The following is a 13,263-nucleotide window of genomic DNA, read 5'->3' on the forward strand; positions in this document are numbered from 1 at the left end:
ATTAAGCTGATCAAAACGTAATCTAATCATTGCACAAGCAGGTAGATCCGGAGTATATAGTGGTCACCATCAAATCACGTTGACATTCTGAACATTTGAAGTCCACGCTGTAATCTTCCTCCACAATTATCCAGTAAACTTCCTATGATATACCAGAAGCTGCCCCAAACTGCAGTCGTCACATATCAATACAGCTTGATCCTCCAACAACTCGATCTAAATAATAGATAATGATAATAAGAATTGTTAAAATACATTTTTATTGAGTTCACCAAGTGCCGAGATTATACCAACTACCAAGTGCCGGGTTTACCAAGTGCCGGCGCTTATCGATGCAAATACAATTTGCTTGGAGAATGAGAACTTATATTTGGTCATGAAATCACGATAGAAGATGGTGTTTCACAGCGCGCGTGCCGAAATCGCTGTCTCAAACGATGTTGCGTTTTCTTGTTATTATTGATAACTTACATACGGAGGTTGGTTATCAATAGTTTTATTCTCTCGCGTCGCTTCAATTTATTACTAATTAGTTATATAAATTTGTACAATGTTGCTCAAATAAGTACGTTTTCGAAATACATAGTGATCATTCTTCTCTTACCGTACAATTGACCGGCAAGGTTTGCGGTGTCTGTGCTGCATAGGCTATGCCTACCTAGCTGGTACCTAGCATACGCAGGTTCGGCGCCTGCTGAAAAATGATTGATCCGACCATCGCTGCTAAACTACACGAAGGAATGCCGTAGGGTACTGATCTTTGGTATCGACACGCTGAGTTCGCGAGTGTCGTCCATTCGTTCTCAGTCGGCCTATAAATATGCCGAGTCATACCTTTCTTTCAGAGCTTCGGAAGAACAAATGCTAAGGGAGTCGGTTTCAAATTGCCTCTCGAGCGTCTGTTCGCACATAGCCTGTCTGTTGCGTGCAGTTGAGGCAGGATATATCTATCTATGCGGGGAGAGATGTGGAATGAGCTAAATATGTTAAGGTAGGCCTATACCGAAGATATATCTTATGTAGTCTACTTTTCATTGTGCTTGTGATGTTTTGGACTGATAATACTAAATTTAGCGAAACTCACGAAGACATGCACAATTGCGCATTGTCAGGGATATCTAGAACTGGAGTTTTAGATATCCCTGGCACATTGTAAACGTGTGATGAATGATTGTGATTGTCCGCCAATCTGAACAGGAGAATCTACAAATTAGCTTGTTGCGATAATATTGCTATGAACGTCGAACTAATCGCCGCTTCTGGCCTGGCAGCTGTCGTCGGAAAAGCAGCATGGAAAATACGTTCTTACAGAGAAATAGATATTATAAGTTTCGGTGAGTATAGCTAATTATTGTAAAATTCGGCCTTCGAGGAAACTCGCATTAGCAACGAGGTCTATGCCGCAATTTCATGTTGAGTGCGCATTTATGCAAATCGGTGTTTCCTCCTTTCAGTAATCAACAACATCGCCATAAAAATGGGATTGTTCAAGCTGGTTTCCATCAGGGCTTTGGAGCAGCCGTAAATTTAAACTGCTCCAGCTCCGGCTCCGGAGCTCTCTTCTATCATACATTAGCTCCGGCTCCAGCTCCGGAGCCGCATTATTACCACTGCTCCGGCTCCAGCTCCAGCTCCGGCTCTGAAATTATCGAATGGTCCTGTCTATATCAGGGATGGCCAACCCGCGGGCCAAATGTGGCCCGCGAGAGGGTTTTGCGTGGTCCGCGAGGTAATTTCCTAGTATATTATCGAAAATGAATTGCTCAGATTGTGAACTTGCAATGCCAACCAAAAATTACAATTCTGGCTGCGACACTTGGGATGTTGATGACTAAAATATCAGTTCCGACGCATTGGCAGATCCAGGGTCCAGTCACATTTTCAGTAAATCGTCGTATATTACAATAAACTAAAATAGTAGCGAAATTTTTCTTCACGCTTCGCGTGTTTAATTGTCACACGATTTCTTGGTTGGTAGCCTACCCACTACTGAAAATGAAAAAAACGCCTAATTTACCCGATTGAGTCTAACTGTATTCGCAATTACGGGAGAAAGTCTTTTCGCGTTTGCGCTCGCATAAAAGTCGTCGACGGTAGGCACGAAATGATTGTCGCATATTATCGGAGACCTTCGATATCGATGTGTCCAGACGCCGAATAGTCGTGTCCTTGCAAACTGAGCCTAGCGGTTGGTATACAATAGACCCGCAATGCTCACCTAGTTTATTTATAAACTTAGAAAATCTTCCCCGCTTAGCGCGGCTAGTGGACCGCGCAATCGGTCGTCAATCGCATTTGCCCCTTTAGCCGAAGAGGTTGGCCATTCCTGGTCTATATAGATTACTAATCTACTCATAGGTTAGTTATCTATAGTAATCTAGAGTCTCTCAGCCGTCAGTAACATCCGATGTAGCAACGAAGACATATAGGTGCCGCCGTGCCGGCTTGTGACTTCATACTGAATACTTGTCAATTGTCGACAACATCATAGTTGCAGTAGAACGCACTTTGCTATATGCCATTGCTGTGCACAGCATTAAAATTCAGGCCTGCTGTTCAACTATGATAAATCAGCAGATGTGGTTGTTGCATATATATAGCATCTTATGAAATAGGTCGGAGCCGGAGCTACTCCTCAAACAACGAGCTCCAGCTCCGGCTCCGGCTCCGGCTGAATTTTATGTAGAGCTCCGGCTCCGGCTCCAGCTCCGGTGAAAATGCACGGCTCCGGCTCCGGCTCCGGGCTCCGGCTCCGGCTCCAAAGCCCTGGTTTCCATGCTGGGCTTGACTGAACGAATGAGACCTGACAAGGCCGTCAAATTCGTCACAACCAACGGATTCGTACATACTGCAGAGTCGCCGATGTTTGGAGCGGTACTGGATTACATATGGAAACTGGATGTTCGAGACAATGACGTGTTTGTCGCAACCTACCCGAAGGCAGGTTATAGATCAATGGCGAAAGGCTTTTACAGCGTTTTGATCGGAATAGTATATCAGATTCGCAATCAGAATCCTGAATTCATCTCATGATTAGGGCAAGTTTTAGTTGCCCTAAAATCGCAAAAAGTTGCATTTATTTTGAACAAAAGTTGCAGTAAAAAGTTGCATTTATAATTTTTGTTTAATTATTATAGTATGAGATACTCAAAAGGCTCCTTTGTATAACCTAGTTCCTGCAGAGCTGTCAAATTTGTTACTTCGCCATTTAACGGGATGACGATACCCCCAAAAATTACATTTTTCCCGCCACACAGCAAAAAAATTACGGAATGCGGGAATAATTTCCCCCTCCCCCCATAGCGATAACCCCCTTCCCCTAAAACAAGTAGAATAACGCACCCCTAACCACCCCCTAGGTCTGCAAACTTGACCAAATGCATAACAGAAAGATTCACTCTTGGCGACTTTAACAAAATCAATAGCCTGAAGATGGGGACCCAGTGAAAACATAATTTTCGGCGGTCTCGCCTAGGCGTTCGTGAAACGGTAAACTATTTCAAATTTAAACGGCAGAATTAATAAAGCGATCTATTTCCATATTATTCGAGCACCGTCGTGCCTGGCAAGGGGGTTGAACTTCTCTCAATTGTGTCATGTAGATAACACTGAGATGCAGCTAACCCATCATATAGCTCTTTGTTATGCACATCGAAAGGAGTAGAACCGTTTTAGAAATAGTTTATAGCATATTTTCAAATCATTCCGTTACATTTTCACGCAATATTTGATAAAAGTTGCAGTAAAAATTGGCTATGAAAAATAGAGAAGGTTGCAAAAAGTTGCACTATAAAATTCTTCTCAACAGGTTAAAACACCATAATACGTAGATTCTAAGTATCTACGAAGCTGTCGGAAGCTGTAAAAACTATATTTCATGTGGCGAACAAACCTTTCGTCTAGCTTTAGCATCAGAAGTGCCGTGTTATATATTTCACATGGGTACAACATGGATGCAAGAAATCGTTTGGCTTATTTGTAACAACGTCGACATAGAAGCTGCAAAAAAGACAGTACTGACAAGACGAAGTGTATTCATGGATATGATAGATGTCGGTCACGCCCTTCGCTTTCAGTCGCTTGAAACATGGCCGTCTGATAAACAGAGGTTTAATTTGATGTTAACGTCTTTGCGACTTATCCAAATAACGAAATTTCAGGATCGTCAAAACTCACCTGCCCTTTGAGATTTTGCCTCGTGACGCAACAGTTGGAAAGAAAGGGAAAATTGTGTACGTTGCTCGCAATCCCAAGGACTCGTGCGTGTCTTACTTTCATTTTCATCATATCGTTCGCGCTTTCGCCAAGACTGGAACGTGGGAGGAGTTCCTGACAAAGTTTTGCAACGGGGATGTTTCATACGGTGACTGGTTCTCGCACATCATAAAGTATTGGGAGGTAGGTGAAATGCTACGATTCAATGTGCTCGTATTCTTTAAAGTTCCACGAACCAGTGACCGGGCAATGAAAGACACGTACCGAGCAATACAAATACGGCGCCGACAGTGATGTTCTGCTTGCTTGCGATAACATGCAGAGTTGTGGAGTCGACCGACTCCACCTCCGACTCCAGACATTTTCAATATACCGACTCCGACTATTTTCCTCACAGAACTACGAATCCAACTACTACAAATTTACCTCGAAAATGATATGCCACAGTAATGGCTTAATGGTGGTCCACAGTGGTCTTTTACCGTTTTCCCGCGGATCACTAAAGGTTCCATGAGGCAGTCTCGAGAGTTCCGCGGAGGACAAGACACTCAACTCATACGTATGGTTTGTGATGATTAGGGCTGGGCACAATGATTCGAGTACTCGAATCTCAATCGAGTATTAGATTTGATGATTCGAGTCGAGCAGTAAAAGGCGATTTTTTTCAAGTACTGAAATTATACGCTCGTCGCTACTGCAAGTTAATTTATCATCGAAAATTATAGTTTCGGCATTATTTTCCTCTCTGGAAACCTTGAAACCTTGATTGGCCTATCGCAGCATGCGAAGCATATCGTACAAAGCTACGAACGTTCCTGGAAATAACACATTTCCGAAGTCCTGATCATTCCACAACATTGTCACGAAGTATAGGCTACAACGAAATCGGTATGGTCGAAAAAGTACCAAAGTAATGCATAACCGGCATTATATTATTTGTGGTGGCATAAATGATATATATTTTAGGGTTACCATATTTTATAAATCTGAAAATAGGACACTTTTTCCAAAGTTTCAGAGTTGCAATACCGGAGGAAAATCCTGAAAAAATGGTAAATTTCTGCCACTTCGGGGTCGGTTGACTAAAAAAAGGTCAGCTTTCCGGCTCGGACCCCGAAATAGCCGCCGGAGCGTTACATCAGTGCTGTTTCACTTTATCTCAGTCGAATTTTGCCTATATTCAACCAAAATTATCTAAAAGCAGGACAAAATCTAAAAAAATGACATTTGGGCGACCTCCGAGGACACTTTCAAAAAAGTAAAAAAATGAGGACAAATCCTCTTAAAAGAGGACGTATGGTAACCCTAACATATTTAAACTTGGACATCTGAAATTCTGTGATGACATCATAATGAGTGGTACTCGATTACTCGGCTCGAAGCATAAGACGTGATTCAGAATCAAATCACTAAGGTACTCGATTTTGCCCATCCCTAGTGATGATACTCCTATCTTGGCCATCATTGGTTGCATGCAGGCATGTAGGGCGTAGGCGTGCCGTGTCCCAAATTTAATTTATTTTTGCAAGTACATTTTTGTTAAATTTAAGCAAACCATACGTTTAAATATAATGGAGAAGATAATAATAATTACTAAAAACTAAAACAAACGTATAATTTTAAGAGTAGGTTTACAGGAGTGTTGAAGTCGCAGTCGGAATAGTCCGTTCTGTGAAGGAAATATTAGGAGCCGGAGTCGGAGTTGGTTCTGTGAAGGAAATATTAAGAGTCTGAGCCAGAATCGGTATATTAAAAATGCGTGGAGTCGGGGTCGGGAATGAACCGACTCCACAGCCCTTATTGCATCACTGTTTACTCGGTAGGAATCCCGCAAAGATCCAAGTCGAATCTACTTCACCACGTACGAGACTTTGCAAGCGGACCTGCCCAGCGAAGTGAAGTCCATCGCCGAATTTCTTGGTCGCGACCTCTCAGACGAACAAATCAATACGATAGCGGAACACTGCGCCTTCGAAAGTATGCGAAACAACAAAAGCACCAACCATGAGCGAACGGCCAAGGAAGGGGCATTCGATTTTTCGAAGGTCAAATTCATGAGAAAAGGCCAGGTCGGGGACTGGAAAAATTACTTCACCATCAACCAATCGGCGGAATTCGATGCTTTGTTCGAGAAGAAGATGGAGGGAACAGGACTCGAAAGCAGATTTCAATTCTGAATGCGTCGTATCTTGCTCTCGTTTTCTGTACTGTGAAGCAGTGCTCGTCATCCGTTTTCTTCGTGATACACCCTTTTAACGTTTACTCAAAATCCGTACATCCCTGCTGAGCCCGGACTACATAATCCAGAAGTGTTCAACCTTTTCGCTCACGGCCGTATTTCGATCATTGATATAGCATACAATGCGGTTTGCCCCTGGCTACTCCAATGCGTCGGAACTGATATGTTAGCCATCAACGTCCCACATTACACGGTCAGGCGAATCAAACTTTAGGATGGCTTTTAAAGTTTACAATTAATTACCTGGGTAATTATTCAATTGATAATATAACTAATTTCGAAAGTGACTCCGCGGCCACTCAAAACCTTCTCGTGGGCCACGGGTTGGCCGCCCTTGAAAATACCTAAAATACCCATCTATTCTCAGTTCACATGATCAGATTAGCCGGTAGAGCTGATGGACGAGTGTCTTCGAAAATTTTGGCAGCCAATTAATGATAATGTATCTTCCGGCTTTTACTAATCACTGTGGCATGTTGTTAATTCTTGACCTCCCATCGGGATTGTCGGCAGAGGTGGTCAGTAACGAAGTACTTCTACTTTTTGAAGTACTCGAAGTAGATTTTGCCTACTCAAACTACTTTTTAAATAGTCATGATTTTTGACTACTTCTACTTCTACTTGACAGTTTTCAGTTTTGTAGGCAGAAATAAGCGTAGAATATACACTTACCTACTTACTTGTGAACCACCACTCCTGCTTCTACTTGAGTAGAAATTCCGGCGTTACTTCTACTTCTACTTGAGTATAGCGAACCTGACTACTTTGACCACCTCTGATTGTCGGTATAGTTGCAATTATTACGAGAATAACCTTCATTCATGTGACGCACACAATTCCAACTTGGTGTTTTCATGGGGCGCATCAATACCCTCTATGCGGTTCGCATTTGTACGGTGGGGCTCAGATCACAAGGACACTGTTATATGAAAAACGGACAATCCAAGTCCCCTTGAATCGCGCTAAGCGTGAAGCATATTTTTGGTTGAATTAAAATTAAAGTGCATTTTGTTTGATACATTTTAATACGTTGTCCGCCTTTACGCCATAATTTCGTGACAGTCATTTTGATTGGAACGCGGAATTTGGCAGTGCGTTGTTATTTATTCCCGAGAATGGAAATTATTCCTTTCTTCAAATGCTTTACGGACTTTGGACGAGAAATGCAGCAATCCGGCCCTATTTTTCGTTACAGTCAGCCAACAATTAGCGCGACAAATGCTATTCAGAAGCATTTTGTGCTCGACGCAAAAGACTCATTCGCGCTTTCTCGTTTTTCCCTGATTTGTCAAGCTGCTAAAGGACTGATGCTGTTCACTGTTCGTTCATGTTAGTTTCCAATCCCCCCTCGAGCGTATAAATATTCGGGCTCACGCAGATCATTATCTGTTGCGTGCAGTTGAGTCAGGATATCTATCCGTGGAGAGATTTGGATTCCGCATTCGGCATATCGGATGTAATTTCCATCACCATTGTAGTGTCTTAGACTGATAAAACGACATTTAACGAAACTAAAAGACTAACGGATGTTGATTACACATATATCGTATAGGATTGTAACTGCTTGTCAATTTGTCTGCATATTTAGTTTTGGGAAACCTACAGATTACTTTGATGCTAAAACATCGCTATGATAGTCGCACTAATCGCCGCGTCCAGTCTGGCAGCTGTCATCGGTATAGCAGCATGGAAAATAAGTTCTTGCAGAGAAATAGATATCAAACGTTTTGGTGAGTGAAACAAATTATCTGCCTGATTCGTCTATCTAGCGTCTCTGCTTCAGATTCATGTTGAGTGTGCGCACAATTAAATCGATTTTCTCTTTTAGTAATCAACAACATCGTCGTAAAACTGAGATTGGTCAAGTTACTTTCCATGATGGGCTTGACTGAACGAATGAAATCTGACAAGCCCGTGAAATTCGTCACAAGAAGCGGAATCGTGTACCTTGCGGAATCGCCGATGTTCAAAGTAGTAGTGGATCACGTATGGGAACTGGACATTCGAGACAGCGACGTGTTTGTCGCAACCTACCCGAAGTCAGGTTAGATCCATGGCGAAATCACACTTTCCAAAACTGAATGTGCCTGTAGACAAATTGGAGGATCACACCACCTACAATATTCACAATATCACCATATGCACGCAGCTATATAATCGAGTAAAATTACGAACAAAATTAATACGACAGAGAATACGCAATCAAACTGTATCCTATATCCATTTAATTTCTGGGTTCTTCTAATAATCTATAAATCCTTATTCCAATCAAAGCTACAATGACGCATCGTCAGCTGGGGTGTTTTAATCGCCGGTCCGTTTTATGTCATATTCCATCGGCCTACTCTTCAGATCACCGTTTCAAATTGGGAATAATTGAATGGTATCAGCCGAAAAGATTCGGGTTCATTTCAATATGTATATACTATTCAATTGTATATTGAAGCTCTGTACCTCCAAGAAGCTTTTCAAATTGGGAATAACAGATTCACGAAATTGCTCACCGTGCCCCCAAGGAGAGAGAGTCAGTCATTATTTAATGACCTGACGCAATTCCAGAGGTGGTCAGTAACGAAGTATACTTGTACTTTTTTGAAGTACTCAAGTAGTTTTCCGCTACTTGGGTACTTACTCAAGTAGGTCTAATTTACCGCTACTTCTACTTCTACTTGGTAATATTTTGTGATATACTTATTTACTTTTCGCTATTTTCAGTTTGTCAAGTAGAAGTAGCTTAATCCTCCAATCAGGAAGATAGCCTGAGGAATTTCGGGGCTGTTTTGACGGAGTATCAACATTTGATTTTCATAGAAGTTGCTCGAAGCCCAGAATGTTCGTCGCGCTTCGCGCACAGTGGAAATGGAGTGACCAATATGATTTCACGAAACTGTTGGTGAATAAAATTTGGGTAGCGGGTTGCGTGGTTCTCTCCACACCGCATTGTCGCCCATATGAAATATTTCATCACAGTATATATCAGTGGTTCCCAACCTTTTTCGCCCCATCGCCCCCTTTTCAAGGTCAACACCGATCATCGCCCCCCAAATTTTGTGCACCGATAATTGGGCATACAGGCTGTAATCACCGGCGGGTTGACTTGAAAAAAAAAAAAAAAAAAAGGTCATCTGTCTCTGCTCAGAGCTGAAAATAACGTTTTTTCTCTCCGAATTGCTAGGTGGATGACTAAAAAAAAAAAAAAAAAAAAAAAAAAGGTCAGCCGTTTTGACGCGTCATCGCCCCCCTATCGCCCCCTTCGCTATTTTCGCCCCCCGTCGCCCCCTTTGTCCATTTTCGCCCCCCTATCGCCCCCTTCGTCATTTTCGCCCCCCTAGATCGCCAAATCGCCCCCTGGGGGGCGATATCGCCCACGTTGGGAACCACTGGTATATATGAACCATCGTAACGTTTGAAACAGATGTTTCGCAACCTAGCATTTACTTATCATATCGTAATCTAGCATTCCATGGCGTGTCCTAATCTGGAAAAGTGGACTCTGACCTTTTTTTTTAGCTTTAGACCTGCTTTAGCGTACCACCTTTGAAACCTTCTGGACTAAAGACATGAAATACATTTTCCGCTTTTAGAAGTAGTATTTATATCCTCTCTCAAATCCCAGTATCATACTCTGAGTTCTAATTAGTTTCAGTTCTTTTGTCTGGAGAACATATACATGTTGAAAGTGCAGTAATGCCTCTAATTTCCAGTAATAAAGCTACACTAAATGACATTTTTACGATCCACCATATCTTTTATTAACGTTTACAAATCGCGCAAAGTGTTTACACCGTATCCGATACAACTTCTCCGTATTGCTCTTCGATTAAACTACGGGTCTTCTAATATGGGGGAGTGCGCCACACCATGATATTTTCTGAAACGGGCAGTCCGAGTAAACAGAGGACTAGTATCGCATTTCCATACTATCATTTTCATTCTATGATGCGGACGAATGCTTATGCTGTTGAAAATTGGATACCTCCTGGTATGCATCAATATCAATCAAGCTCTGCACCTTTCGCATAGCTCCATTTGCAGCTTTTGATAATCCATGCGAACTCATTACGATCGTTTTCACAACTACTTCCTTACTTGAGTAGATTTAGGGTCAGTCAATTCTACTTCTACTTTAAGCAGTCTTAGGTTGCTTATTGAAGAAGTACTTCTACTCGTACTTGAGTAGATTTTTCGTCGCAACTTCTACTTCTACTTGAGTAGCTTTCTTGACTACTTTGACCATGACCTCTGCGCAATTCCGAACACCATAGGAGAGTGCTAATGATCGCCTGTCGGAGGAAGGATATCGCGCCGCCATAATGAATTTCCTGACTAACGCCCTGATGTTTCCGCTCGCTGTGAAATTTGTCGTCGCGACGAAACCATACGTTAGAGCTTAAAGTTTGTAATGGTAGTCCACCCCTAAATGCAAAAGAATACTTGGATATAGCAAACAAAGCCCTTGATGTGTATTCACAAAACCAACATAATTCACAACAGTACTAAACTTTAATATCATCACAAATTCGATGTCCAATCTGGCTTGAATTATGTTTCACCGCAATCCAAATTCAACTGGAATATGACAGGTTTCTAATAAAGACGTATCATATACCAGAACAGCGATATTTGTGAATGTGATTTCATTTTACGATGATAATAACTGATACTCATTCATTTTGACAGGCCGCTATTCAGATCTATTTTTAGGTAGAGAACAAACGTGGCAATAACCCTTCATTTAGTCAACCATTATGAGTGAAGCATTGTAAAATTCCAGGTACAACATGGATGCAAGAAATCGTTTGGCTTATTTGTAACAACGCCGACACAGACGCTGCAAAACAGACAGTGCTGACAAGACGAAGTCCCTTAATGGATCTTATAGATGTTGGAGACACGCTTGGTTTTCAATCGATTGAAAAATGGCCATCTGATAATCAGAGGTTTGAATAGATGAAAGTGACTTATGAATATTGTATGTCTGAATAATGAAAATTCAGAATCATCAAAACCCATCTACCCTTTGAGCTTCTGCCTCGTGGCGTAGTAGTTGGAAACAAAGGGAAAATTGTGTACGTGGCTCGTAATCCTAAGGACGTGTGCGTGTCTTACTTTCATTTTCATCATATGGTTTTCTCTTGCCCTAAACCCGGAACATGGGCCGAGTTCCTGACAAATTTTAGCAATGGGGATGTTGCACGCGGTGACTGGTTCGCCCACACCATGAAGTATTGGGAGGTAGGTCAATTGGAACGGTTTCATGTCCGTGAATTCATTTTAAGACCCAAGAACCAGTGTCCGGATGCGGCCAATACTTTGTAACTTACCAGCCGCGAGCGGCATGTGCCGCTTACGTACCGTATATATGGTAGGGTTACCATCTTTTGAAAATATGAAAAGAGGACACTTTTTCAAAATTATCAGACTTGCAATACCGGAGAAAAACCCTGAAAATGGTAAATTTGCTGCACTTCGTGGTCGGTTGACTAAAAAAAGAAGAAAAGTATAATGCCATCAGTCATTTTTGCTTTTTTCGTGAAGATTCTGATGCAAATCCAAAACTAGCGTCCTACGACTAACTGCTAAATGCATGTGACCCCTCGGCCTACAATCCCTTTCATTGTCTGCTTCCATGCGGTGGAATTAGTTGTGACATGACTCCAAAATCGCTATTTTTACTGATATTTCAGTAGGAATTTATCGTGTAACTTCTAATTCTACTTCAACAGCAACGCTAACTACTTCTGATAACATCTTACAATACTGTTATCTCAATAGGAATTTCAAAAAGATCCAAGTCGAATTTATATCACCACGTATGAGTCTCTAAAGGCAGACCTGCCCCTCGAAGTGAAGTCCATCGCCGACTTTCTAGGCCGCGACCTCTCTGAGGAACAAATCAACGCGATAGCGGAACACTGCACCTTCGAAAGCATGCGAAATAACAAATGCACCAACCACCAGGGAATGAACGAGGCCGGTATGTTCGATTTCTCCAAGGTCAAATTCATGAGAAAAGGTCAAATTGGAGACTGGAAAAATTACTTCACCATCAACCAATCTGCGGAATTCGACGATTTGTTCAGGAAGAGGCTACAGGGAACAGGGCTGGAAAGCAGATTTAAATTGTAAATGCGTCGTAACCATCTGACATTTACTGTTATACCATACCTCAAAGTGCATCTAGTTTTGCATGATTTCCATGTAATGGTGGTCAGTAACTATATCCTTTTACTTTTTCGGAATATCAAGTCGGTTTCGCCTCCTTGCACTGCTCAAGTGGTTATATTTTTAGACTGTACCTTCACTTCTACTTTCAAACTACAGTTTTAAACCAAAACTACTGACTTTTTACTCTTTTAGATTTAAAAGTAGAAAGTATTTTAAGATGAGTTTCCATCACTTTTCTGAGTGGAATTATCACATGTGAAACAAATAGTCCCTATCACGGTAACTGAATATATTTTTGAAGAATGTACCGGTATTTTTAGTCGGGTCATTAGTCATTTTGCGTTAGTCCGAAAGATCTTGAAATTTCGAAATTAGCCCACCTTTCACGTTGTACTTCCATTTCAGCTATAGTTTTGCTACTTCTGCTTATATTTGCGGAAGAAATTACGGCGTTACTCATACTACTTGCGTATAGCAACGGTGGGGTTACCATATTTTGGAATCCGGGGCCTGCGATATCTCGTAGGCCCCGGGGACACTTTTTAAAAATCATAAAAGTCAGATTACAGGACTAGAAAACTTCTAAAATTTGTTCAAGAAATCTTGTTGTGTTGACTACAAAAAGGTCATTTTTAAGACTC

The 13,263-nt window shown here is 41.6% G+C and overlaps 2 protein-coding genes and 2 long non-coding RNA genes across 4 annotated transcripts in view; all 4 read left to right on the top strand.

Annotated features, from left to right (window-relative positions):
• LOC145452878 (uncharacterized) overlaps window positions 1-13,263 on the top strand; it is a 193,675-nt gene that overhangs the window by 52,642 nt on the left and 127,770 nt on the right. The window lies entirely within an intron of this gene.
• On the top strand, window positions 823-1,915 carry LOC145452874 (uncharacterized). The gene is made up of 2 exons (XR_013919566.1): window positions 823-1,334; window positions 1,455-1,915. It is a non-coding gene; the product is annotated as an uncharacterized LOC145452874 (long non-coding RNA).
• Window positions 2,310-8,042, top strand: LOC145452870 (sulfotransferase 1B1-like). Its single transcript, XM_080331009.1, has 3 exons — window positions 2,310-4,108; window positions 4,161-4,398; window positions 6,039-8,042. The coding sequence occupies exons 1-3, from the start codon at window positions 3,939-3,941 to the stop codon at window positions 6,390-6,392; spliced, it is 762 nt and encodes a 253-aa protein (XP_080187135.1). The 5' UTR covers window positions 2,310-3,938; the 3' UTR covers window positions 6,393-8,042.
• On the top strand, window positions 6,426-13,129 carry LOC145452867 (sulfotransferase 1B1-like). Its single transcript, XM_080331006.1, has 5 exons — window positions 6,426-8,184; window positions 8,283-8,498; window positions 11,229-11,394; window positions 11,452-11,689; window positions 12,230-13,129. The coding sequence occupies exons 1-5, from the start codon at window positions 8,085-8,087 to the stop codon at window positions 12,581-12,583; spliced, it is 1,074 nt and encodes a 357-aa protein (XP_080187132.1). The 5' UTR covers window positions 6,426-8,084; the 3' UTR covers window positions 12,584-13,129.

Source organism: Botryllus schlosseri, chromosome 12, assembly GCF_051294905.1.
Source record: "Botryllus schlosseri isolate E-star chromosome 12, Bs_hap1, whole genome shotgun sequence".
Lineage (NCBI taxonomy): Eukaryota > Metazoa > Chordata > Ascidiacea > Stolidobranchia > Styelidae > Botryllus > Botryllus schlosseri.